This window comes from Paramacrobiotus metropolitanus, unplaced genomic scaffold, assembly GCF_019649055.1.
Source record: "Paramacrobiotus metropolitanus isolate TYO unplaced genomic scaffold, Prichtersi_v1.0 Parri_scaffold0000004, whole genome shotgun sequence".
Taxonomy (NCBI): Eukaryota; Metazoa; Tardigrada; class Eutardigrada; order Parachela; family Macrobiotidae; genus Paramacrobiotus; species Paramacrobiotus metropolitanus.
The window spans coordinates 2275484-2299011 of NW_026570224.1; the positions used below are offsets into that span (position 1 = coordinate 2275484).

At 41.9% G+C, this 23528-nt stretch overlaps 4 protein-coding genes and 1 pseudogene across 8 annotated transcripts; all 5 read left to right on the forward strand.

Moving 5' to 3' along the window:
* The first annotated feature begins 416 nt into the window (after positions 1–416).
* LOC129602819 (uncharacterized) lies at positions 417–4054 on the forward strand. Of its 5 annotated transcripts, none has more exons than XM_055501978.1 (8): positions 417–618; positions 688–988; positions 1122–1542; positions 1689–2313; positions 2768–2847; positions 2941–3102; positions 3460–3620; positions 3701–4054. In XM_055501978.1, exons 1-4 carry the CDS (start codon positions 491–493, stop codon positions 2297–2299), a joined length of 1461 nt encoding a protein of 486 aa, XP_055357953.1. In that variant the 5' UTR covers positions 417–490; the 3' UTR covers positions 2300–2313; positions 2768–2847; positions 2941–3102; positions 3460–3620; positions 3701–4054. The 5 variants fall into 5 exon arrangements, with proteins under 5 accessions (XP_055357953.1, XP_055357954.1, XP_055357957.1 ...); XM_055501979.1 differs by having other exon boundaries at positions 2780–2847; XM_055501982.1 differs by having other exon boundaries at positions 691–988; positions 3701–4051.
* LOC129580748 (NADH dehydrogenase [ubiquinone] iron-sulfur protein 2, mitochondrial-like) lies at positions 3082–7914 on the forward strand (annotated as a pseudogene).
* Positions 7915–7949: 35 nt separating this feature from the next.
* On the forward strand, positions 7950–9492 carry LOC129602798 (uncharacterized). The gene is made up of 6 exons (XM_055501947.1): positions 7950–8029; positions 8129–8383; positions 8461–8563; positions 8622–8667; positions 8745–9088; positions 9280–9492. Exons 1-6 carry the CDS (start codon positions 7971–7973, stop codon positions 9349–9351), a joined length of 879 nt encoding a protein of 292 aa, XP_055357922.1. The 5' UTR covers positions 7950–7970; the 3' UTR covers positions 9352–9492.
* Positions 9385–11316, forward strand: LOC129580749 (uncharacterized). The gene is made up of 6 exons (XM_055471407.1): positions 9385–9512; positions 9679–9817; positions 9973–10080; positions 10139–10267; positions 10328–10747; positions 10840–11316. The coding sequence occupies exons 1-5, from the start codon at positions 9385–9387 to the stop codon at positions 10742–10744; spliced, it is 921 nt and encodes a 306-aa protein (XP_055327382.1). The 3' UTR covers positions 10745–10747; positions 10840–11316.
* Positions 11317–18827: 7511 nt separating this feature from the next.
* Positions 18828–23528, forward strand: LOC129602633 (nose resistant to fluoxetine protein 6-like). The gene is made up of 10 exons (XM_055501711.1): positions 18828–19854; positions 20177–20367; positions 20447–20540; positions 20663–21154; positions 21323–21416; positions 21495–21759; positions 21873–21952; positions 22202–22327; positions 22390–22858; positions 23104–23528. Exons 1-10 carry the CDS (start codon positions 19533–19535, stop codon positions 23248–23250), a joined length of 2280 nt encoding a protein of 759 aa, XP_055357686.1. The 5' UTR covers positions 18828–19532; the 3' UTR covers positions 23251–23528.

Below are 23528 nucleotides of genomic sequence, written 5' to 3' on the forward strand. Positions count from 1 at the left end.
TTAAGTTCAGTGATTTTCATTCAACGATTTTCAGTAGCGTGAACTGACATCAATGATTTTCTATCATTGATTTAGAATCAATGATTATCAATCGTTGATTTTGTACCACTGATTTTGCTTCAGCAAAGACTGCACTTTACTGATTTTCAATCACTTGATTTAAGTTCAGTGTTTAAAAATCAACGATCGACAATCAATGATTTCCAATATGTAACCGCCGCCCCGTGCACCGAAAGGAGTGACTCTGATCGCCACCGCGTGCACCGGAAACCTGTTATTCGGACTTTAAATTTTTTTCCGGTTCCAATTCCATTTCCACCGGACCAGTTGCGGTGGTTTAATGGAATTTGTGTTGTATTGCTGGAGTTTTCCCAAACTACTGGAATATAGTTTCAGTCTGGCTGGAAATAGCAATGTTGACAGTCTTTTATCTTTTCTGTTTTCTAGAAGATTTATTTGGTTTTTCGTAGTGAACCTTGAGAGAACAAAAATGGATCAATTTTATATCTTTGCGGATTCGGTCGTAAGACGAGCTCAGCGGTTTCTTTCAGCTGAGGATGGGGACCACGATCAAGATGGTGTTGACGGAGCGTTGACACAAGTTGATTATTTACTCGGGTAAGTTCTGAACAGCAACGCCGCAACGGTTTCACAATATTTTTGTTTGTACTTGAATGTTTCGTCTAGCAGATATACGCGTGATATTTGCGACAATTTACCGGAGGAGCGGAGGGCTCAGGAGCTGTTCGATACACTTATTGATTGCTCGAGTGCTTTACGACTTCGACTGCAGGAAGACGAAGATGGGACGAAATCTGTTTTTGCCTTAACTGAGTGCACTAATTCGTATGGAAGACTTTTTATTCCCGAGGATGATTTGGCTGGTTTGCGATCTGAAGGATTTACAGTGAAGGACATAGCTCGGTTTTATGGAGTTGGAGTTACGACAGTTAAGCAGCGATTGGCAGAAGCTGGTTTAAATAAAAAGGTAAGCTTGCACTGGTGCATAGTTTGACAGGCTGTTTACTGGCCGAACAAGCTATTAAAGAACTACTTGATTGTGAACTGCTGTAACTGTTTTCAGTTGCCCTCGGTTGTAATATCTTTCGTTTTAATTGTAGTTTTCAACGATTAGTGATGCTGATTTGGATTTATTGATTGCGGGAATTTTGGAATCATTTCCAAATGTCGGATACCGTTATATTTTTGGACAGCTTAAGACTGGAGGATTGTACATCCAGCGCAGGAGAATACTTTCATCGTTGCGAAGAATTGATCCGTACGGAGTTGCTAACAGATATCTCACTTTTGTTCCCCGAAGAGTATATTCTAATCCTGGTCCGAACGCTTTATGGCACATGGATGGGAATCACAAGTTGGTTCGCTGGGGATTCGTTATACATGGAATTATAGACGGATATTCCAGGACGATTATTTCTCTCATTGTTGCAACGAACAATCGAGCTAGTACAGTGCTGGAAGCGTTCCTGTCTGGTGCGGAAGAGTGGGGTGCGCCTTCTAGAGTGAGAAGCGATTGCGGAGGTGAAAATGCGTTTAAAGTAAAATTTTGATTTTTGTCATAATTTTCACCCTTTTGGTTTTTGCTACAGCGCTTTTTTGGTACAATACGATTTCACGTTTTAAGTTTGCCGGTTATATAACTGCTCTCTAAAATATATTTCAATTAGGGGAAAATTTTGGAGTTGCACGCTGGATGGAACACTATATGGGACCAAATCGCGCGAGTATTATAATGGGACCATCGGTTCACAATCAACGGATAGAACGGCTGTGGAGAGACCTTGGCCGCGTTGTTATCAAGTTATTTCGGTCTGTATTCATCCATATGGAAAATATGGGGATTTTGGATTATACAAATCCTCGGGACATGATGATTCTGCATTTAGTCTACTTGGACAGGATTCAAGATCAGCTGAATCAGTTTACTGAGTTTTTTAATAATCACAAACTCCGGACGGAGCATGAGCGTTCTCCAAGACAACTTTTTATACTCGGCTGCCATGAAAAAGGGTTAAAAGGTTTTCCGCTGCAGCAACTATTAACGGCAGGTGACGAGCTGCCTGAAACAGATGTGGATGCGCCTCAAGATTTTCCGGACTTTATAAGGAATCAAGTGGCTCATTCTAGAGATGCTGTTCCGGTAATGGACATCATCAGTAGCTTTCCTGCTGAAGCTGATTTCATAAGGGCGAATATGGATGTGCGAGCGAGTGATGGATTTTATGGAATTAATGTTTTTCAAGCAGCGAAAGAACTTTTAGAAGAACATTTCCACTGAAAGAAATCGCGTCGGTAAGTAGACTGGCAAGTAGTACATCAACTCGTGCATAATGTGACTTGCTGCATGGGCCTTTTTAAGTTTTGTTTGTAATGTTGTTGACTTTCAAGTAGCCTACTCCATACGAACATTTTAAATGTTTGGCGTTTTAGTTTTCTCTCAAACTTGTTAACTCTAGTGAGTGTACTTGTGTTGAAAACGTACACAAATAAATAATAATCATTAAAAGTTTAAAACAGTGAATTATCTCTGCTCAGCTAATTCTGTGCGTCATCAGCTATGCGGACGGTTATTCTTGAAAGAACACTTACTGTTAGTACTTTTACGATTACTAAGTGCTTTGTAAAAAATTACAACATTTGTATCGTAAAGCTTAGTTACGTAATCCTGCGCTGTAAAGTGTGGAAGGTATACCAGATTATACGTATCATATCTCAGTATCCGAAAGATAATGTTTATTTTCTTCAGGTTTCTTTTCAGCAGTGTAAACCGCAGGCGATATCATGGGTTGAGCCCTACGATTGTATGGCAGAAAAGCGCCTATCGTTGTGAGTTTCGTTCTAAATTTTGTTTCATGTTATGTCGGTGTAAATTGGATGTCCCAACACGCATTTGTATTATATTGCGCGCTCCGGTTACAGATTCTTCAGTTTCATTAACACGGAGTTTCGACAGGCAGCTCTGCCAACCGCAACCAATATTGCTATTCGGCAATCATATTTCTCGCGAGTCGCGACATTTTGCGGAACCTGTGGCCTGTGTCTCTCGGTCAGGCGAGGGACATGTGGACGGGATACTATTCCGTAAGTGCGGTGCAGTACGTTTCGGCTTCGCGTAGGAGAAAGCCGTGTAATACCGTCATCCTCATTTGAGAGTCAGATGGCCTGGGCATTGACTCATTTATTTTCTATTCACAATTAGAGAATTTAATTTGTCAACCGTCGTAATAGGCTGCAGTATCTTATGAGTTGCCATAACCTGCTCTGTAGAATAAGGCTGGATAGTTGATCTGAGACAGGTTAAAGTGGCACGGTGGCGTGCTTTATTAAAGACATTTCTTTCTTGTTCATTCTTTAGGTTTTCAAATGCACAACCAAAGCCGTTCTCCCTCGAATACAAAAGCCTGCTTGTTAGAACTAATTGTTCCGCTTTTTTTGTAGAGTGCCCGACCCACACAGTGGAAACTGGAAAGTGATGCTAAACTTAGATAAACCACACACGGTTTTCTTGTGGCCGTCAAGATTTGTTGGGATTCTTATTTTAAATTAGCCTGAAGATAAGCCTCTCGCCTTGGGAAAACATGATATCGTGTCCACCAGCAGTAAGCCCATATAGGCAGCGCATCTATGCCTGTGGTGATGTTTTGTTGTGAATATTAAGTAATGGAACGGGCTGTTGCAGTGGCGACTGTTCCTGTGGAGAAGAAAATGCGCAATATCCCGCAATTTGGGCCCGCAACATCCCGCAGCGCACGGTGTATTACGTTTGGTTTTGGAGTTAGACGGAAAGGCGGGTTAATTCTTTTGCGTTATGCTTCGTATCTGCCTTAGCACAATGTCTTTTTGCTGTCGTCCAGACATGCTGTACAGGAAATACCCGATTTGCTGGCTATGCAAGCATTTTTGGACAGCGTGAATTTTTAAAATTTGTATGGATGTTTTTCTTGCAGACGGTGGTGCGGGCTGATCCCCATATTGGGTTGCTGCATCGCGCCACGGAGAAGTTAATCAAGTGTAAAACCTACATGCAGGTTCTGACGTACATGGACCGTCTGGATTACGTGTCCATGTTGTGCAATGAGCAGTGCTTCTCCCTGGCTATTGAGAAATTATTAAATATCGATATTCCGGTATTCCCATATCGGTATTCGGTATTCCCATCCGTGCGGAATGGATTATAGGTGGGTTTTTGTTAATTTCTTTCGCTTTCCAAAAGCGAATAGAGCATTTTTTGTTACTTCTTTCTAACAGATCTTTTAACGTACATTGCTGATTACTGTAACTCCGTTCTCCGTAAGTGTTAAAATGTGCTGGGTTTTTCTGCAGTTTTATTCGGAGAACTTACTCGTATTTTAAATTACAATACGCATGCCCTGAATATCAGAGCAATGACGCCTTTTTTCTGGTTGTTTGAGGAATGCGAAAAGGTACTTACATATTATTCTGCAATAAGTCGACGTCGCTGATTTATTAACAACAGCAAGTGAGGAACTGCAGTGTACTGTAATTTATTGTAATTAATATGAATCTAATTAGTTTTCTTATGAGTACTGTAACAGGTGGAAAAAGCAAAGCAAGAATGGCACTGATAAATGTTTGCACCCTTTTAGTTGTGTGAATTTTTGAACGATTATCCGGCGCCCGGATGCACGCGAATTATGCTTGTCCCGGTGGAGTGCAGTACGATTTGCCGTTGGGATTGACGGATGACATCTACGACTGGGCTATTAAGTATAACCAACGCCTGGATGAACTGGAAGATTTCCTTACTGGTAATCGTATCTGGAAAGCCCGAACTGTCGGCACTGGAACGGTGTCGGCGGAGGACGCGCTTGCTTATGAGATGAGGTGTGTCTCGTTGATTTTGATGTTTTGCTGGCATTGCATGTTTCAGTTTCTTTAGAGCTACGAGAAGAATTGACAATGTTGGAAAGATTGGTATAGTTTTGCACCTTAATTTAACTCATACGTAGTGCATACACATTTAAGTCGTACGCACACATTCCTTGAAATCATACTGTTTCATTCCGAATTAAATACTCGCAAGAATTATGCTGACATGAAAACTTGTGAATTCGTTCTTACAGTGGTGCGATGTACGAGGATCCGGCATCAAAAGAAATTTGCGTAAAGTGCAGCCGTACGATGCATACAATCAAGTGGAGTTTGATGTTCCCATCGGTTCACACTGGGATTGCTACGATCGCTACCTGGTGCGCGTGGAGGAAATGCGCCAGTCGCTGCGGATCATCCATCAGTGCCTGAATAAAATGCCACCTGGCGAGATCAAAGTGGACGATACAAGGTGGTGCATCCCTCTCGAAAGGTAATGAAGGTATGCTTACGACCGTGTCGTACGGTGCATGGTGGTTTCTTGTAAAATGGGTAAATTGGTCAAATTAGTGCACAAATAATTTTATGAAGTAGAAAGGCATATAATTAAAACAATTATTTAGATGCGCAACGTTAGTGGTAATGTAAGTATTCGGCAGCATATTACGATAGTATGTGGATGTTCTGACAGCACGTATCGAAGCCGATAGGTTATTTCTCATGAGCTTGTTCGGTCAAAACGGTGCTAAGAGAATCCCATTTTGAGGAGGCTTTCACTTGGTCACCGAATGTGATCTCATTAGCATGTCCGTATTACCCAGTGAAAGCACATCTGCACACTGTTTGAGTGTGTAATGGTATGTGAAGTTTTTCGATTCACGATTTTAATTTCCGTGAAATTCTGTGAATACTGCAGCTTACTTAACGGTCGCTATTTTCGTCGCCTCCTCTCTTATTTTCGCTATGTTTAAGTATTCCGCACGTACGTTCACAGAACAGCGCCAGTATGGCTTTCACATTTTCATACTTTTGCATAATACTTATGCCATGATAACCGGGTTCACTGGAAAAAATCTGCTGTTTGCAGGAATCGGTGGAGGCCTTAATCCATCATTTCAAGGTTGTACACCGAAGGCGTCCAAGCCCCGCCCGGCTTCACCTACACCGCCGTGGAGGCGCCCAAAGGAGAGTTCGGGATCTACCTGGTGTCGGACGGCACCAGCCGCCCCATGCCGCTGTAAAATCAAGGCGCCCGGCTTCACGCATCTCGCGGCCATCAATCATATCGGCAAGCAGCACAGATGTTGGCCGACATTGTGGCCATCATCGGGGCACTGGATATCGTCTTCGGGGAAGTGGATCGTTAGATGTGTCGAAGCAGACTGTGTACAGGTTTAAACTAACGCAATGTCAGTCAGTGTGTCCTGTATGATTTAGTGTGTTTTTCACCTGTGTCGTTTACACAATGACAAATGCTAGAGGAGATACCATGTAGTTGATGTTGACAGTTATGGTGGCTTAATTGGTTGTAATTCCTAAAGACGTTTATTAAAAGAACGGTTGTGTTTAGTATGGTTGTTGCTGGTTGTTAAGTTCCTTCACTTCCATTTTATACCGTGTGAGGTAATATTTAGTGTCTGAGCGACAGTGCCGCATTTTTTTGTAGCAGGAATTGTGGAATGATGCGGGCGATCTCTGGCTTGGTCTGCGTTGCCGTGCTAGTGCGGTCGGGATGTTTTCTTTCCGGTCAGACTCAGAACGTTGCACATAATAAATGTTGCACATAATGAAACGGTAATGTTGTGCATAATTATGTCAGGCCTCGATAACGGATATGGACTTCTGCTACCGGCAAACACTGAATCTCTTCCGCAGTGAACTCTCCAATCCAACCGCTGAACTGTCCGACAGCATACCCGGCTACCGCACCACGCAAATGAAAGTGCGGAATGCCTTACTCGATCTGGGCGTGCCGGGACCCACGAGCCTCATCACGGACCGCGGGCACACTACGCTACGCACTACAATCGTTCTTTCCGCTCTTCCAGAATACCGGCATCACGGAGCAGGGCGATCCGATCTGGCCAGGTGGGCGATTACTCCTAGAAACCGGCATACAATAGAAACAATGAATTTTTAGCGGCACGTTAGTTTCAAAGCTGCCGCCGGTGGGCTGTTCTCTGCATTCCCACGAACAGACCGCTAAATTTTGCGAGTAGCCATTGGTTAACATTGCGTGAACTGGATTTCATTGGACACTTCCAAATGAACACGCCTGCAGAAGGAGCGATCATTACTGCGATTGCTAGTGTAGGCGGCTAAAGTTTGGGCAAAAATTTAATTGCAGTTTTTTAACTGATGAGTTAATTTGAACCTTTAATTGTCAATGCAACATTTTTCCAGTTAGCCGAAAACATGGCGGATCCTGCGATGTGGAAATACAAGTGTATGGCTTCTGCTTGCGGATGTATAATCTCTACTCCAGAAGAAGTGGATTTTTCGTACCGAGCCCAAGGAAGCACCAAATGTGAGGAAGAGACATGTAAGCATTATTTGGGGAATCATAGGTTGATCAACTATATGGACATTCTGGGCCGTCAAGTGGACATCCAACGCAGTGCACCTGCCAGCGGTTCGATTGAAGGCGTCAATACCACGCAAGCCCCTGTTACGATCAATAACAGCGCAGCCGCCAACAGCTATACGCCGCATTCGCGTGGAGCAGTTCAACATGACGGTAGATCATTTGGACAAAGCATAACTGGCGCTCCAGAAGTCCGAGGCAACACTGGAAATGGTATGCAGGTAGCGCGAATTCAGCAGCCGGGAATGCAGCTAGCCCGCATGCAGCAGCCTGGAGTACAGCATGGACTGAATCCTCAGAATGCTGGATTTAGTGGCGGACGCCAGAGTATTGGACTTCAAGGGTCACGGTCGCGTCCATCTGCACCATATGGTTATCCACCAGGCGGATCGTTCGGACAGTCTCCGTTGCAAGGCGCCCGTGGCGGGGGACGTGGAGCAAGACGCCAAAGTCTCGGAATGTTCCGTTCACCTGCTAGTTCAACGCCCGCGCAGCGAAATGTCTTGAAGTTCCCCAGGTCGCTTTCGAATATCCCATGGATGTCTATTTGTTCCGCTACCGAGACAAGAATGCTATTCCAACACAACGAGCGCGGTAAGTTTACCAGCTATGCGCATACGGCTTGCAATTTAAGAACACGTGTGCGTTAAACGGTTATCACAAGCTGTAATGTTTCTGGCATGTTTTATACAGTGAGGGCAAAACCGAATTGGAATTAATGCGATTTTGTGGATTGATTAAACGCGTCAATTTTCAAGAGCTCAGTGGACAGCACATTCGAATGAAAATCAACGAAGAGTTCGCCAATTTCTTGCAAGGCAGGGAATGGATTCTGCTTAGTCGTATTGTGGTGGATCCCAATAACCCGGATCGCGTTTACCTCTCCGGGAAGCACATCTTCCCAGCAAATTTGCCGACAGAGTCTCCATCATGGGCGTTCCAGCAGATGTAAGCGAATAACGTATCATTTATTTACAGCCATTAGATGAGAAAATTAGTTTGAATTAATTTGGCGATAAATGCAGGTATTCGGAAAATCCAAATCGCGAAACTGTAAATCGCATGTACATTGCGGCCGACAGCGGAATCATCAACATTTCACGAGAACTTGTCGAGAGATTTGCTGAGGTAAACAGAATTCGGGAATGAAGATGTATCCGGTTGATTAAGTTCATATGTTTTCCAGTCCGAAGGGAAGACTGTTGAAGAGCTGGGACTGCGTGGTTTTACCGGTGAGTATGAGTGTGTGCAACTTGGAGGTTTCGACATGAAGCTGTCAAAAAAGCTACAAGTTTTGTTATATTTTTAGATGAATTAAACGGTAACAGTGGGATGCGCAACATTTTACGATCCTTCGGCGCCAGTACGTCGCGATTAAGCGGCGCCAGTACATCGGGATTGTCAAGCCAGCGTACTTCTGATTTGGCTGCTCGTAATAACTCTATATTTGACGTTTCACCCTCCTCGTCGCCTCAACCAGTGCGCCGTGGCACTGTTGCGGCCCAGCTAAACCAAGATGTCAGTGGTATTCATCGAAGTCTCCGATCCACTGTGCCTATCATCTACGTTCCTTCAGATGAAAGTGATGCGGAAGATGTTGCACTTGAAAACAGCGGCGCCAGTGAAATCGCAAACCACCAGTTGCCTGCTAAAGTGAGTGAGCTAATTTAAAATTTAAATTTAATTACAATTAATTAATTTAAAATAATTCGAATGTTCAAAGTGAGCGAATTAAAAATAATTCAAACGCTTTTCTTCGTAGTTTTGATATTTTTTGTTTTCTTCGATTAACTCGATAAATTGTCTATGATCCAAAATTGGTGTATATTGTCGTAACTTTCTAGCGAATGCGCGTGGGAAACTTTCCTGACCAGGAAGAAAACGCTGTGGAAGCATCGGTGGAGCAGTTGCGTTAGCAATTGTGTGTAAAGGTCACCGGACGAGAACCCATGTTCAAGTCGAATTACGTGTTTGAATGGATTCCCGGGAACGATAACGTCCAGAACTGGATCGACTTCCACTATGCGCATGGTCCTAATTTGGCTGATGGGGGAAGGCCATGTATTCAAATCGAAGAGTAAGCAAACTGTTCAGAAATTCTTGCAAATGTTTTAGCAAGTGAAAAGGGCGCTGCAAGACATTTATTATGCTAGCCGCTAAAACTGCTGTCAGAAAGGCTTATACTGGTACACACCGTGTTTGTTAAAAATGCATTTGTCTCTATGGTGAATGATTTGCTGTAGTGCAACTGACTTGGACGGCCCGTATAAGGAGGTCATGACGAAGCTTGGTCAAGCATTTCTTCACTACCGCATCCCGGATTTAGGCATTACGTTGTTCGAACAATGTGCAACAGTTGTATTAATATCGTCGGATGCCATTGTCACCGAAGCGGGACATTCTGCACTTCGAGCATTCGGACACTTATTGCGAGATTCAGTTTTACATGGAGCGCCCTTCGTTACTTGGTTGAACTCTTCAGTGTTCCGCTACTTGTTGAATCTTCCCATTGAGGTCAATGATATTTTCTCGTTCAGTCCCGGTATCGGCAGTATGATCGATGGCATTATGTCTGGTGTGGGACCTGTCGTGCTGGAGAACGAGGAAGCGCTGAGGAGTGGGCTGATTTGAATCTGAAATTCCCGGTAAGATAACGAGATAACCATGTTAAAACAGCGGTATGATTGATTAGTTGTATTGCAGTGTGCTGTCCTTCTGGAACACGGACGTGAGCAACTGTGCAGACTAATTGCGGAATTTGAACTGGTCCACAAACGTGCCGGGAATTTGAAGTATGTCTACGAAGGACTGGTAGCCGGAAAAATGTACAAGGTAAAATGTGACACTTTTTTTGCGGTTTTGGAAAGTTTTCAATACTGTAGTCTTATACAGGAACTGATGGCGTTTCGCTCTGACTGGAAACGCTTTGAGCCGCAGCTGTACCGCGCTGTTATGGAGGGCAAAGATCTGCTGGAGCAGTTCAAAGCGTTCAACGAAGATACTGCGGATGACGAAGAAATCCAGACAATAGCATGGCTTGATGACATAATTTTGGAAGAGTTTAGCCAGCACGAACGCAAGCAACTGTTACGATTTATCACCGGATCGTACATGGTACCTGCAACGCCAAAGATTGAAGTTTCATTCACATTCGCACGGGACGGAAACCGACGTCCAACCGCTACGACCTGTACTAACAAGCTGACTCTTCCGAGCGGATGCATGAGCAAAGAGCAACTACTGGAAGGTTTGCGGGACTGTATTGCGTCAGTGGATAATGAAATGCAGGGGCATTTCCAGTTTAACTGAATCGTAAGCAACAACTTTTCTCCATTTGCAGTTCTTTACCAGCGTAATTCATGCAGCTTTACAAGCGGTACTGATACGGTGATGTTTTTTCACAGGTACTGGTACATGGTATGCAGTTTATTGTGGAAAACTGGAATTGCGGATTAAACGGAACTGCGGAATTGCGGATTAAGCGGCATCACTATGACGCTGGAATGAGCTATACTTGAACGAAATGAGTCGTGTTCATGTCAATATTGAGATTTTTTAGCTTTTTGTGATTTTGCTTTGTCGGCATTCTCCTACAATTATGTCGATTTGAATTAGAACGTCATTAAGATATAATAATAAGCTTCGATTTATTAATTTTAGCTTTTGAGATTTGCTTGCTTGGCAGCGACTGACTTCAGAATAATGATGTGCATTTATGGAATGCCTTTTGCTGTGCTGGTTATCAGTGTTCCAGTAACTAATTGTGAAACTGAAACGATTTTGATTAAATGCGCCGTTCGTCAGCCAAAAAAACTGATACCGACTACTCAGAGACAAGTAGAAATTCGCCAGGTAACTGTTTTGAAATTGGACACTAGACTATAGAATTTGGTGTTGAAAACAGTGCCTTAAAATTAACTGATTCGTTGAGATACACCTTTGACCTGGATGGTTTCTAAACATTTTTGCTAAAAAGACTTACTAAAATTTAATTTCTTTCTACAGCCATTGTAAAAATATTCGTTACAGGTTTACGTCTTCTGAAAATATAAATTCAATATATCTCAATAAAAAGACTTCCGTTACCAGCATTTTGTGCCTTATCTTACTACATTAAATATCTGACTAAACATTTCGTTTCCGTCGACCAGCATCTGACTGAACAAATATCATATGCCTTGTTTTACAAGCACTGGTTCGAAAAAACGATGCGAAATTCTTACTAATTGCCTTTTTGTAGGACATGCGCTGTTGACTGTACCTGCTAGCATGCGCACAAACGGCAAAGACAAAGAGAAAGAATCCCGTGTTCCCTCTCCGCCCTACAAACGCGTCAAACTGGACAGCGGTGAGATGGCCTTTCCCGCCAAGCCGAAGGTGCGGTCCGCCAATGGCCGGCTACCATTTCCCGATGCACCGGAGGATTTCTTCTACCATCTCTCACCGCATACGAAGAAAGAACGCCGCAAAGCCATCACCACCGCCGAACTGAAGAAGGCAGGTCGTGCCCAGCGGTTAATGTTCACCTTCCTGCCCAACCCCGGCCGGCTGCATCACTTCCTCTCCATCGTCCCGACACAGGCGGTGAATGACGACGTGGTGGTGATGCCTTGAAAGAGGGAAACAGAGCGAAATACCTCGTTCTCTTGGGCTTGAAGAACAGTTTGTGTCATTTGCTTTTTTACGGTTAATGTCGGATGAGCTCTGTGTTTTATTGTTATTTTGTGAATTTTTTTGTTAGGTGCGGCTTTTTTTTATTGGTTATACCATTCTCTACCTTAGTACCCGTATTAGCACAAAATTAGATTTTTGTTAGCTGCACTGACTGTACTGTGCATTGGTGAATGCATACTTTGTTGTTTTTTATTGTCTGCATGCCGTGTTTTTCTTTGATGTTAGTACATAACAAAATTTGTGACATTTGATCTTAATGGATAACGGAAAAGTACCATAAATTATTGTGTAATACCAACGACATTTTGTGGAATCTTAAGGTGCGTGGAAAACACGAAATGCGCCTTTATTTTGCAAATAAATTGAACCTTGGTGTGAATTTCTATGTCGTTCTTAATTAGATGTATAGTAAGCATGAAGTGTGCGGTCGTACTATTTGTTTTGATTTTGATGCCGGACAGTAGATTTTCGATTTATCGTCAAACACACCCAGAAAAAACCATACAAGAAGTGGAATGTGAATGCATGATAAAAAGTGCACACCATGCACAAACCACTCACAGCGATGTTGTTTTATGTTAACTGCATAGCATATGCCCTTACTTTATCGTATTACACTGATATTATTTGGTTTATTAAATATTTAAAATGTCAACTTTGGTAAAATGTCGCGCATTTCAGCACGACTGACTAGCACAAAGCTGCACACCACATACACATTATAAATTCGCCGTTTTTCCTGCGCACTGCACTGAAGGACAGTTTCGAAAGGTCAAGTGCGCGCGCACATCTTTTATATCAGCCGGCACACGTTATTTCTGCTGTTGGGCTGATCGGCTTCCGTTTCATCCAGGGAATCGGTTTCTATCACGACGACATTGTCGTGTGCACCACTGAACAGCAAACGGACCAGTGTACTGCCGCAGAATCCCAAATGTCTCTTCTACAACAATATACATCATTCACTTTTGATATTGCTAATAGCAATATTAAAGTGCTACGGTATATAGCAATTTGCTATATACCGTACATAGTCGTGTGACCTTTTAAGGGGAAATATTTTCCCTTTTTCTCCGCACACATATATATATGTCCGCCTAACTTCGCCCGCGCTGGCGCCGCGTAACTATTTGAAGGTGATCATATTGTTGACAGAGATGTTGCTTCCGCCTTTAATCTCCATGTAATCCCCTTTCCCGTATGGATTACAAACCTATGGATGCGCAACAAATAACATAACGTGATCAGAGATTTGACGAGGAAGGACATATAATAAAATTTAATAAGTCCTGTTATATAAATAAAATAAGGCTTCCGACGCAAAAAAGAAAACTGCGTGCCAAGAGAGATGTCTCGGATCCATATGTTAATGACGTAAAGTTATGTGAAAGTACAGCATCCTTACACACTTCGTTCTGTTTGTTGCGACCGAATCGAAAATATTTTCAAAATGCCGAAAAATACTCTAATGTATATGCTTTATTTTGCTTCTGACAATTAAAAGACCGTTTGTTATTAAATCAGATGATATTTTGAAATTTCCGTACAGCGCACTCAGCGCAGATACATAAACATACACTTTTTTCGTGTGATGCATTCTGCCCGGTTTATAAAATTTTAACTAATGTTGAGTAATATTGAACCTGCTGTGAAACTGATTATTGTTCACGCGTGCAGAAAATTGTACACAAACTTCCCCGCATTCCCGGCAAACAAACAGCTGGAGAGATCACATACTCAAGTATTGATTCCGAGCATGCGCGTCACTAGCAGGTAGCATTGCCGCCAATTTCGCAAAATAACCGATAATTAGCGCATAATGCAGTAGTAATGCACATGTAAATTAACACTGGTGCTGGTCAGCGTGACAGCCCAAGTGGTCGCGGGACATTTCGTCGTGGGACATATCGCCACAGGTTTTTCGTTGCAGCGGCTAATTTGTTTTGGGACAACTCGTTATGCAGCCGTTTTGTTGGATGATATTTGGTCGTCCGACATTTGGGGAGCCAAAAATTATCGACTGGTTTATGACAACGAACAGTCATATGACTATTTGCCACAAAAACGGGTTGTCCTTAGACGAAATGTCCGTACAACCAAATGTCCCGCGACGACCTGTCGCGTAGCCCTGGTCAGCAGTAAAAGGTCAACGTAGGTTGCCATATGTGGCGGCATGAGGTGTAGTTATTGGGCGGTTACAATACTTACATCTAAGCGCTTTTTTATTACGCAGGCCTTACGATTACAACGTACACATTTACAGATTTAAGGCACAATATTTCTGAGAATCGCGGCCAGAACCTCTCGATGAGAGAATTCAATGCGGCAGGGATTGCCTAATATTCGGAATGCCTGGCATCATCATCCAAAACCAAATGCGTAGTATAATGTATCGTGCTGTCTTCATAATTTGTTATAAAATCAGTGTTGTCCAAGCATTAATTCTATAACTGCACTTTTACGTACTGTACTCTGAAAGTTTTATACAAAAAATTAAACTTGACTAAACTACTTTTCTGCTTCCACAATACAGAATAATTTGTGGCTGGAATAAAGTTTAATTTTCTTACATTGTATTTAGTGAGTGGCTGTCTTTGTGCAATCACGCAAAATTTCCTATTTATGTAAATTGCTGCTCATTCTTCTTTACTCGTCTCCTGACCTTTACTGCGGATTTAAACCAGCTGCGTTAGGATCTGCATCTATCCAGTTATTAAACCATAAAGAATCGCACAAGTGCAATTAATTGATCTTATTGTCCACATTAGCATTTTCCGATAAACACCGGGTTTTATACATCTGCAGGCTGCAAAGTGACATCCTGTGGTAGAGACATAACATCAACGGTACCCACACCAGCCTGTTCCTTCTTTTCTGCCAGTTGTGTGAGTTTCTTCTCTTTTCTCTCGGCGATTTTTGAACCAAGTCCCAACTCGTTTTTGCCCGTGCCCTGTGGCTTCCAGGTTGACCGATCTTTTCAGCGATATGCGTGCGGGCCACGGAATGAGGAATTTTCAGCCCAGCATTATAATAAGCCAACATAATATCGATCTGAAACTGCTGAAAATGCTCTTTAGTGGCGTGCTGGCGGATGTCAGGGTTCTCCAGAACTTCTCCATGGACTTCCATTTTCCAAATGAAAAATCAAATAACTGCCACTGCAATAAAAAAATTCCTAGGAAACCTAAGGAACGGGAAGAACGGACAGAACCGAGTTTTTACAAGGTGGACGCATATTCGCAAGTACAGTACTGTAAAACTGGCAACACTGAATAAATCTGGCCAGTGAATATTGACAGATTATCGTGAAAACCGCTGAGTTATCATTGTCGTGAGTCGAACGTGTTGAACGCAAGACCGTTGCCTTTAGTCGCTCTTCCGGTGCACGGTGCGGCGGTTACATATTGGAAATCATTGATTGTCGATCGTTGATTTTTAAACACTGAACTTAAATCAAGTGATTGAAAATCAGTAAAGCGCAATCTTTGATGAAGCAAAATCAGTGGTACAAAATCAACGATTGATAATCATTGATTCTAAATCAATGATAGAAAATCATTGATGTCAGTTCACACTACTGAAAATCGTTGAATGAAAATCACTGAACTTAAATCAATGGTTAGAAATCACGGAGTCGAAAAATCATGACTTGGAAATCAGTGATTCGCAATCATTGATGTAAAAATCATTGATTTCAGATCATGGTGTTTGAAAATCATCGATTTGTAATCGTTGATTTTAAGACAAAGAATTTGAAATCAAAGTTTAAAATCAACAAAACTCGCGGCCATTCGGAATTCCATATGACCTAACAGCGCTAAATGTGAAAGTGCTGCCTCTGAGTCTGGACCTGCAATTATACAGTGCGTATTGTACAAGCTTTTGGTAGTGCAGGAACTGTGCGAAAAAATCTAAAATTTTTTTAGGTGTTGCAACCGCACTATAGAAAAGCGAAGTTTATAGGTTTACCATTTACGGACAGTACATTATAATTTATATTATGGTAATAATTTTACCAAAAAAATACGAGCAATGATTTTTTCTACTCGTAGGCTTGTGTATGATGTGTTACTATCGACCCTAGGTAATTATTAGTCTTTTACGTATAATTAAATCATAATCGTTACTTTGAAAGGGTGATATACTACGGGAAAGTACAAAAAATAACAGAAAATATATAAAATTGTTAGAAGATTATGGCAAATAAGTATGTATTTATATTTCATTAATTTGCGAAACGACAAAATTCAGTTACAGTTAAAGTTTTTATGGTTGTTTGTCCATTACTGACAGAAGTGCTTATACTCTTATGCTAGGTCCATACTTCAGTTGTAATTCGGAAAACAATAGAAATCTTGCAACAATCGTAGAAAAAGTATGTACGCGAGCCACTTTTGTTGTAGCAATTTTTGTTGTAATTCTCGAAAGTATGGACGCGAAAGTTGCAGAAAAAAAGTTGCACGACGAAAAATTTGTAGTAAATTGATGTTGTAGGAGGGAGGGGCTTTTCTTCCTTTCTGCAACAATCGTAGCAAACTGGCCAATGGGCAGTTTTGTCAGAATTACCATATGTGTATATGTGTGCAGCTCTACATGCATACTTATTTAAAACAATAATACTCATTAATTACTTGTTATCATTATGATTAGTTTAGTTTAGTTTATTCAATGAGCAGACAAACCCTCGAGGCAGTAACAAGTCTGGTCAGTAGCATATGAAATATGAAAACATCAGAATTAAGATCATTACAACAGATTCGCCAGTTTCAGTGAAGACAGGTATTCCTTAACAGAGCCACAACCAAAATACTCAACACCATTATTTTTTCCACCACCAGTAACTTTATCAAACAAAGTTTTCAGCCTCATTGCTAGGGTCGTCTTTCCAATCCGTGACCTCGCAGTGGTGTCGATGCGTGCCTCCCGGCGGAGGGCATACCTCGCGTTGGTCTCTTTAAACGGAATCAGCTCACACATGTACGACGGTACTGTAAAATTTTCCCGGTTTCGTATCTTATACAGCCACACAGCTTCCTTCTGGCGCCATCGATCGACTGCTGCGGTTATACCCAGCCGTTGGTACAGTTCCGGTGTTACCCGTTCCCTGTTATCGGTGATGGTCCGTAAGGCTGCGTGTTGCCGTTTCATCAGCTGCTCCTGCTCTCCCAAGGACGCTGCCGACCATGCCATAGCACAGTAATCTATGTATGGCTGGACGAAGGCGTGGTGAAGGGTAACTCGCTGGGAATCGCTGAGACCGGATTTAACACGTTTAATCTTTTGGATGCCATAGTTGATGTTGCGCTTTACTTTCTGGAACTGCTTGTCCCACTTTAGGTGTTGATCCACTTCAACGCCAAGGTATGTCGCATGCTGCTTAATGGTTAACTTTTGGCCGTTAAGGATGATCGGTGGATTGGCCTCGGCTTTATTTTTTCTTTTCGGTGCATATGAACATTCCCGCACATTTCTTCACGTTCAGTGCTAATCCGTTGTCATCAAACCATTTAGCCGCCTCCGCCAACGCCTTGTTCAACTTTTCGGCGGCCGCTGCTTTGGTTTTCCCGCGACAGTGGATTATAGTGTCATCCGCAAAGGCTTCGATCTCGCACTGAATAATCTGCAACAAATCGTTCAAGAATATTATGAACAGTATAGGGCCAAGCACGGTGCCTTGGGGAACGCCGGAAATGACTGGTAACCAGCTGGATGTCTTTCCGTTGATCTTTACACGTTGCTGACGATCGGTCAGGTACGAATGGAACCATGCCAGAACTACATCGCCAATACCACTGCGTTTCAGCTTCGATAACAGTTGTTCGTGGTTCACGGAATCAAACGCTTTTTTCAGATCAAGCATAGCGACTGCTGTGACATCACCTTCATCCATCGCCCGTTTCCAAGTTTCAGTGACTTTAACCAGTAGTGTTTCACAAGAGTGTCCTTTGCGAAAACCAGACTGCCGCTGTGACAACAGGTCATGCTCCTTCAGAAAGGCGGTTAGTTGAATCTGAACACAACGCTCGAAGATTTTAGAGATGTTGCACATTCAATGTCACCTATGAACTGATTACCATAACCAGAAACTGCATTGTACTGCACAATACTTCAAAGTTCAAACTGTTTAGTAACATCAAATATATGTTTCTTACTCTGTATTATATAACTGTACCGACAAATTTTTAGAAAACCCGATATCCTGCGACCTATAGCAACTGCATAAGTCTGGGTACATATTGGACTGGTTTTTTGGGTATGATAGCGACCATGATTGGTATGCTGTACTTCTGTACATTTTCGTGTGATATTACAAAGGAGGCTCCAAAACTAAGTTTCCCTATTTTGCCTCGCTGCCATGTGAAGTAATAAACATGTGATATATCTATATTTTTTGTTGTATAAGTAATTACGCAAACTAACTAGGGAAATAAGAATCAAAAGATTCAATGAAGAACTGGGAAAAGGAAAAGAAAAAAGTTAAGAAGATTAATAAAAACTGTCTGGGTATACGTAAAACACGTGGCATAGTGCGTAAAACCTTTGACAGTTTCTCGGCAGTTCTTCTCCATTTGATTGTAGTCAGGTAGAGTTATATTTTACTTTGGTTCGTTAATGAAGGACGTTTCTAAAAATATGGTTCATAAGAGCTAAAGGCGTTTATGTCGGGAGATACATGATAGAGAAACTCACTTTTGGAGTGTCCTTTGTAATAAATAAAAATGTTGCTTCCGCTTGTTAATAAATGTAAAAAGCGGGATTATCTCCGCCAATCGTATCTCTGCTGGGTCGGCTTAAATTTTTGTTGCGGTTGAAGTATGGCCGGGAAGTGTTGCAGAAAGTAAAAATTGAACAACATTGCTACAACATCCTGGAAAGTACGACTACGATTGTTGCAGTCGTAGTTCCCATTTTAAGACTAGATTTGTTGTACAACTTTTTCTTACAACTGAAGTATGGACCTAGCATTACCGTAACATCTTAATTTGTTAAACTTGAAGTGTGGCTTGTAACGGCAGATTTTGAAATCGAAATTTCGATTATTTTGGAATATTAATATTTTGTTTGGCTGCACGTTGTACAATGCCTGAATGCCTGTGCTCTGCAATGGAACTAAAAACGCCGCAAAATACAGCAGCGTGATTTGACGTTTGCGAACTGCGCTGAGTGCGCGTGATGGAGATCATTGGATTTGTGCCAGTAATCAGAATGGAATCTATCCTGAGTCATATGTTTTGACTTTTGTGCTGAAATGCGCTCTGGCATTTCCGCAGTACTTAGTGGCGGCATGTCACCGATCCTTTTTCCGTTTGCATGAGATAGCAAATTTTTATGATTTCTGAACAAGTGCGAAGCTTTTTGTGGAAGACGTTTTTCACATAGCGGAATCCGAGAGATCCACTGACGAACGACTTGACCATACAAAATGGGTGTTCGGACTGGTTTGCTCTTCTTGATCTTCACCCTGACAGCGCAGATCGCAAGAATCGACAGTAGCGAAAACGTTTCTGTACCCGCGCGCCATAATTTTGACGAAGTTCTGCGGGCATATCGAAAGATCGGACGATCTTTTGGTTTGTTGACGATGCAGGGAATCGCGGAGGCGCAACGGCAGGTGCATGCGACTCTGAAGTCGGATCCGCATGTCCCGCTGCCTAACATCTCCCAGCCCTGTAAGGAGAAGCTGTTTTGGATACTGGGGCAGCTGAATCCCACAGACCCACTTTCTCCTGAATGGCTTGTAAAACGTAAGTTTTCATAGGAACCGCGCGACAAATTGTAAGTACAGTACTTACTTGTGAACAATGTGAATACTGTCCTTGTACTGTAATGACTGGAGCATGCAAAACCGTAAATGTTACTGTAACTACAAATTAATTTAAAGCATTGCACTAACATCAGAGATGATATAATAGGGTTAATATAGAACGTGCCGCGAATCTTGTATATTTATATGAATTTTCTTTTGGACATTAGACAAATGAATTTCACATTTTAACAAATACCTGGTAGCTTATAATATACCTGTTTTTATTGCCCGTTATAAATTCGATGGAATTTTATTTTCAGTACTTGATGCCCAGGCTAAACCACCGAGCAGCATCTTGGAAGGCAATATTGCGTGGCTGGGAGGTTTTCACGAATGTATGAACTTAACAGTGTACAAAAACGAATCTAATCCTACCCCCGGTACACTACTGCTGGAAGGACAGTACTGTTTAGTGACCATTGGTCTGGAGGAAGACAAAAACCAGTCCATGGTTAGCCGACTGCGGTGTTTTGTCGTATGTTGCTTACTTGCTTGTGTACCGACATAAACCGTTTTGCGTGATTTATTAGGTGCCTCTACTTGGTATTCCGAAAGCACTCCGTGCAGGCTTGTGCGGTCCCATAGAATGCACTGCGAGCGACGTTGAGAAAATGGTCCTTTATGGTAAGCGTTATTCCACATCTAAAAAGAGAACGAAATCATGTAAAATAGATTTGAGCCAGTTGTTTTTTAAACAAAGCGCTGAAACGTTTTTCTTTTGCAATCAGTTTCTGCTTTTGTTACAGCTATTGCACTCCTCCAGGATTTCCTTAAGGAGAAATCTCCTCATTTATTGCCCGAAAGTCTTAGTGTTACAGAAGTTAAGTGTCCTGCAAAGACCATTCCCATGCAGAAGGATGCTGGCGCCATTGTGGTCATTGTCGTTTTGGCTGCAATTGTGACCATTGTATTGGTCGGATCGGCGTACGATGTTTTGACGAACGGAATTTTGACTGAGGTGGATTCCTTGTCTATCGGCGTGACAACTGTTACAACGTCATATACCTCCTTACTCCCGCCGGAAACGGTCAGCGCTGTGGAACAAGAAACTGAAGTAAAGGAATCACGGACACTTTTGGGTAGATTGTGCATGGCCGTCTCGGTGTTTCCACACTGCCGAAAATTCTTTGGCGCTGCGTATGGAAATAGTGACATACGGTGGGTGCACGGTGTTCGCGTCCTGAGCATGATCTGGATTATTCTTGGGCAGACGTATGCATTAGGACTTCCGTTGTATGGTACGTAATCACAAGATTTTTTACATATTATTTCATACGCTACGTATGCTATTTCATCATAAGTATAAGTATGCGACTATGCGTACAAAAATATACGGTATTCTATTAAATGCACGGTAAGGTAAAGTTTTGCACGTGTTTAATATGTTTTATTGCTTTATTTTTTAGATAATCTGGTCATTTTGCCGGAAGCATTGAAGGGCCTTTTTGGTCAAATGGTCGTTCAAGCAACTTTTGCTGTGGACACGTTTCTGTTTCTGAGGTCAGTAGAAACGTAGGATCAAATATTAACCGCTTTGTATGCCAAAAAATCTTAGTTTGAATCCGTTTATTATTTTAGTGGCTTTCTTGTGACCTATCGTTTCTTCGGCATTTTGGCCGAAAACGGAGGATTCGACTGCATGACTCTTCTTCGCTTCTACTTGTCCCGTTACCTACGCCTATTCCCGACCTACATGCTTATTGTGGGAATTTATGCTACTTTGACGAAATATATTTCCTCTGGACCATTATGGCCACAGGATGAAGTGCCACTTGGAAATTGCTCTCATTTAGCTTGGGCGAATGCATTCTACGTAAATAATTTCGTGAAGCCGGAAGAAATGGTAATTTATTCACATTTAATGTGCAAGTACTGTATCAGAAGCGATATTATCACTTCTGATCGAGCGAAAATAGTCATTAACCAGTATTTAGTAGTCATGGTCTTTATTTGCAGTGCGCACCCTGGACATGGTACATCGCTATCGATTTCCAGCTTTTTATCTTGGCTCCTTTGATTATTTTGTGTCTTTACGCGTACGTCAAATTTGTTAAATACGTAATTGAGTGGAATAGTTTTCATAACATTAGTCTGATACAAAAGCTGTGCAAAAGTTCCTTGCAATCAAAAACAGTATTTTTTGAGACTTTTTTTCCGCTCTTAATGAAGAGGAATCGGATTTTTAAATCGAGGAATTTGTATAAATTGACAGCGTCAGACCGACTTTTTGCTTAAAGTAGCCGCTTATACTCGTTTGAGAATGTGAGAAAATGTGTATTATTTAGGTTTTGGAAGCTTGGACTGGCCATTTGCCTGGTGTTTGTTTGGGCCGTAGCGATTACTTCGGGAGTAATTTCTAAGTTGCGGGAGCTGCCTCCTAGTCTAATCGGCTTTGGGACCGCTGACATAAGGTAATCGACCCCATGTCCATGAAGTTCTTAATAATAACCAATAACGTGGTTCTGTTTTGCAGTACATTCGACCAGAATTTGATTCTTCGATATTTTAACGAATACTTGATAGCGACATATTGCCGAGCATCACCGTATTTCTTCGGAATTGCTGCTGCCTATTACCTCAGAAGGCCGTCGGAAGTGGTTAGACTGAGTTTGTTAGCACGCGTGATCGGGTGGATAATTGCACTAATTGGGCTGGGTATTGTGGTATTCGGCTTGACCCCGGGATTCAATGGATATCCGTTGTCAGTGGATGCTTCGGCGGCTTTTAACAGCCTTTCGCATATTGTTTGGTCGTGCTCTTTAGCTTGGGTTGCTTATAACTGCGCTCTGGGTTTTGGTGGATTGGTGCAGCACTTTTTGGAATGGAAGTTATGGTTGCCGTTTAGTATGATTTCCTATAGTGTTTACCTATTTGGTCCTGTCATGATTTGTATTTACTATCTCAGTCGCGAGGAGCCGATTCGGTTTAGTCATTACAATGCGGTAAGTTTAGTTTGCGATATCTTCTAAAAATTCTTTTACTTGGTTCTTAAAATCGATATTGTTACCATTGCTTCGTTTTATCGTATTGTTCAAAGTGTGTAGGTACGTAATTTTGTATGTTCATATATCTACCTAATACATGTATTCATCGTCGATTTGGTGAGTTCAGATACATACGTTTTCTTCAGCTAATTGCAGAAAACAGAAAATCCTTGTTAAGCGTTAAATTTGCCGACGTTTTTCAGATCACACTCTTTTGGGGGAATCTCGTTTTTTCCGTACTGGCTGGATTAGCCGTTTATCTTTTCATCGAGGCTCCTATCCGCAGTCTTTCAAAGTTGTGCCTGGAAAGAAAGCGTGTAACAACTGCGATTGTTGCACTTCAATCGTGATTGCAACTACACGCCCGCTATTCTTATTGCGCTGATAAATCTTCTATAAATCTCTTTGTTAATAATTTAGAATCTTGCAACAACAGTATCATTAGTATGGTACTTACTTTATGTAATGTGTATCTGTATTTCTCAGTGAAGCGAAGTAGAACCGACCTTTGTTTTTGATTTTTTTATTAGAATTTTGGTAAAATTACGATGTTAGTTATGTTATTAATTGGTGAGAAAATGTTGTTTGTGCTCTGCAGCAGAATGAAGCTGGTCATGATAATGCGATT

Bases quoted from the DNA above. Each gene is read 5' to 3' on its own strand.
- LOC129602633 (XM_055501711.1), top strand. From the start codon at position 19,533: ATGGGTGTTCGGACTGGTTTGCTCTTCTTGATCTTCACCCTGACAGCG. The intron at 21,760-21,872 runs GTAATTTATTCA...CTTTATTTGCAG, and splicing joins TCGTGAAGCCGGAAGAAATG to TGCGCACCCTGGACATGGTA. The intron at 22,859-23,103 runs GTAAGTTTAGTT...GACGTTTTTCAG, and splicing joins GGTTTAGTCATTACAATGCG to ATCACACTCTTTTGGGGGAA.
- LOC129602819 (XM_055501978.1), top strand. From the start codon at position 491: ATGGATCAATTTTATATCTTTGCGGATTCGGTCGTAAGACGAGCTCAG. The intron at 619-687 runs GTAAGTTCTGAA...TGTTTCGTCTAG, and splicing joins CAAGTTGATTATTTACTCGG to CAGATATACGCGTGATATTT. The intron at 1,543-1,688 runs GTGAAAATGCGT...TATTTCAATTAG, and splicing joins AGTGAGAAGCGATTGCGGAG to GGGAAAATTTTGGAGTTGCA.
- LOC129602798 (XM_055501947.1), top strand. From the start codon at position 7,971: ATGGATGTCTATTTGTTCCGCTACCGAGACAAGAATGCTATTCCAACA. The intron at 8,030-8,128 runs GTAAGTTTACCA...TGTTTTATACAG, and splicing joins ATTCCAACACAACGAGCGCG to TGAGGGCAAAACCGAATTGG. The intron at 9,089-9,279 runs GTGAGTGAGCTA...GTAACTTTCTAG, and splicing joins ACCACCAGTTGCCTGCTAAA to CGAATGCGCGTGGGAAACTT.
- LOC129580749 (XM_055471407.1), top strand. From the start codon at position 9,385: ATGTTCAAGTCGAATTACGTGTTTGAATGGATTCCCGGGAACGATAAC. The intron at 9,513-9,678 runs GTAAGCAAACTG...GATTTGCTGTAG, and splicing joins CCATGTATTCAAATCGAAGA to TGCAACTGACTTGGACGGCC. The intron at 10,081-10,138 runs GTAAGATAACGA...GTTGTATTGCAG, and splicing joins ATTTGAATCTGAAATTCCCG to TGTGCTGTCCTTCTGGAACA.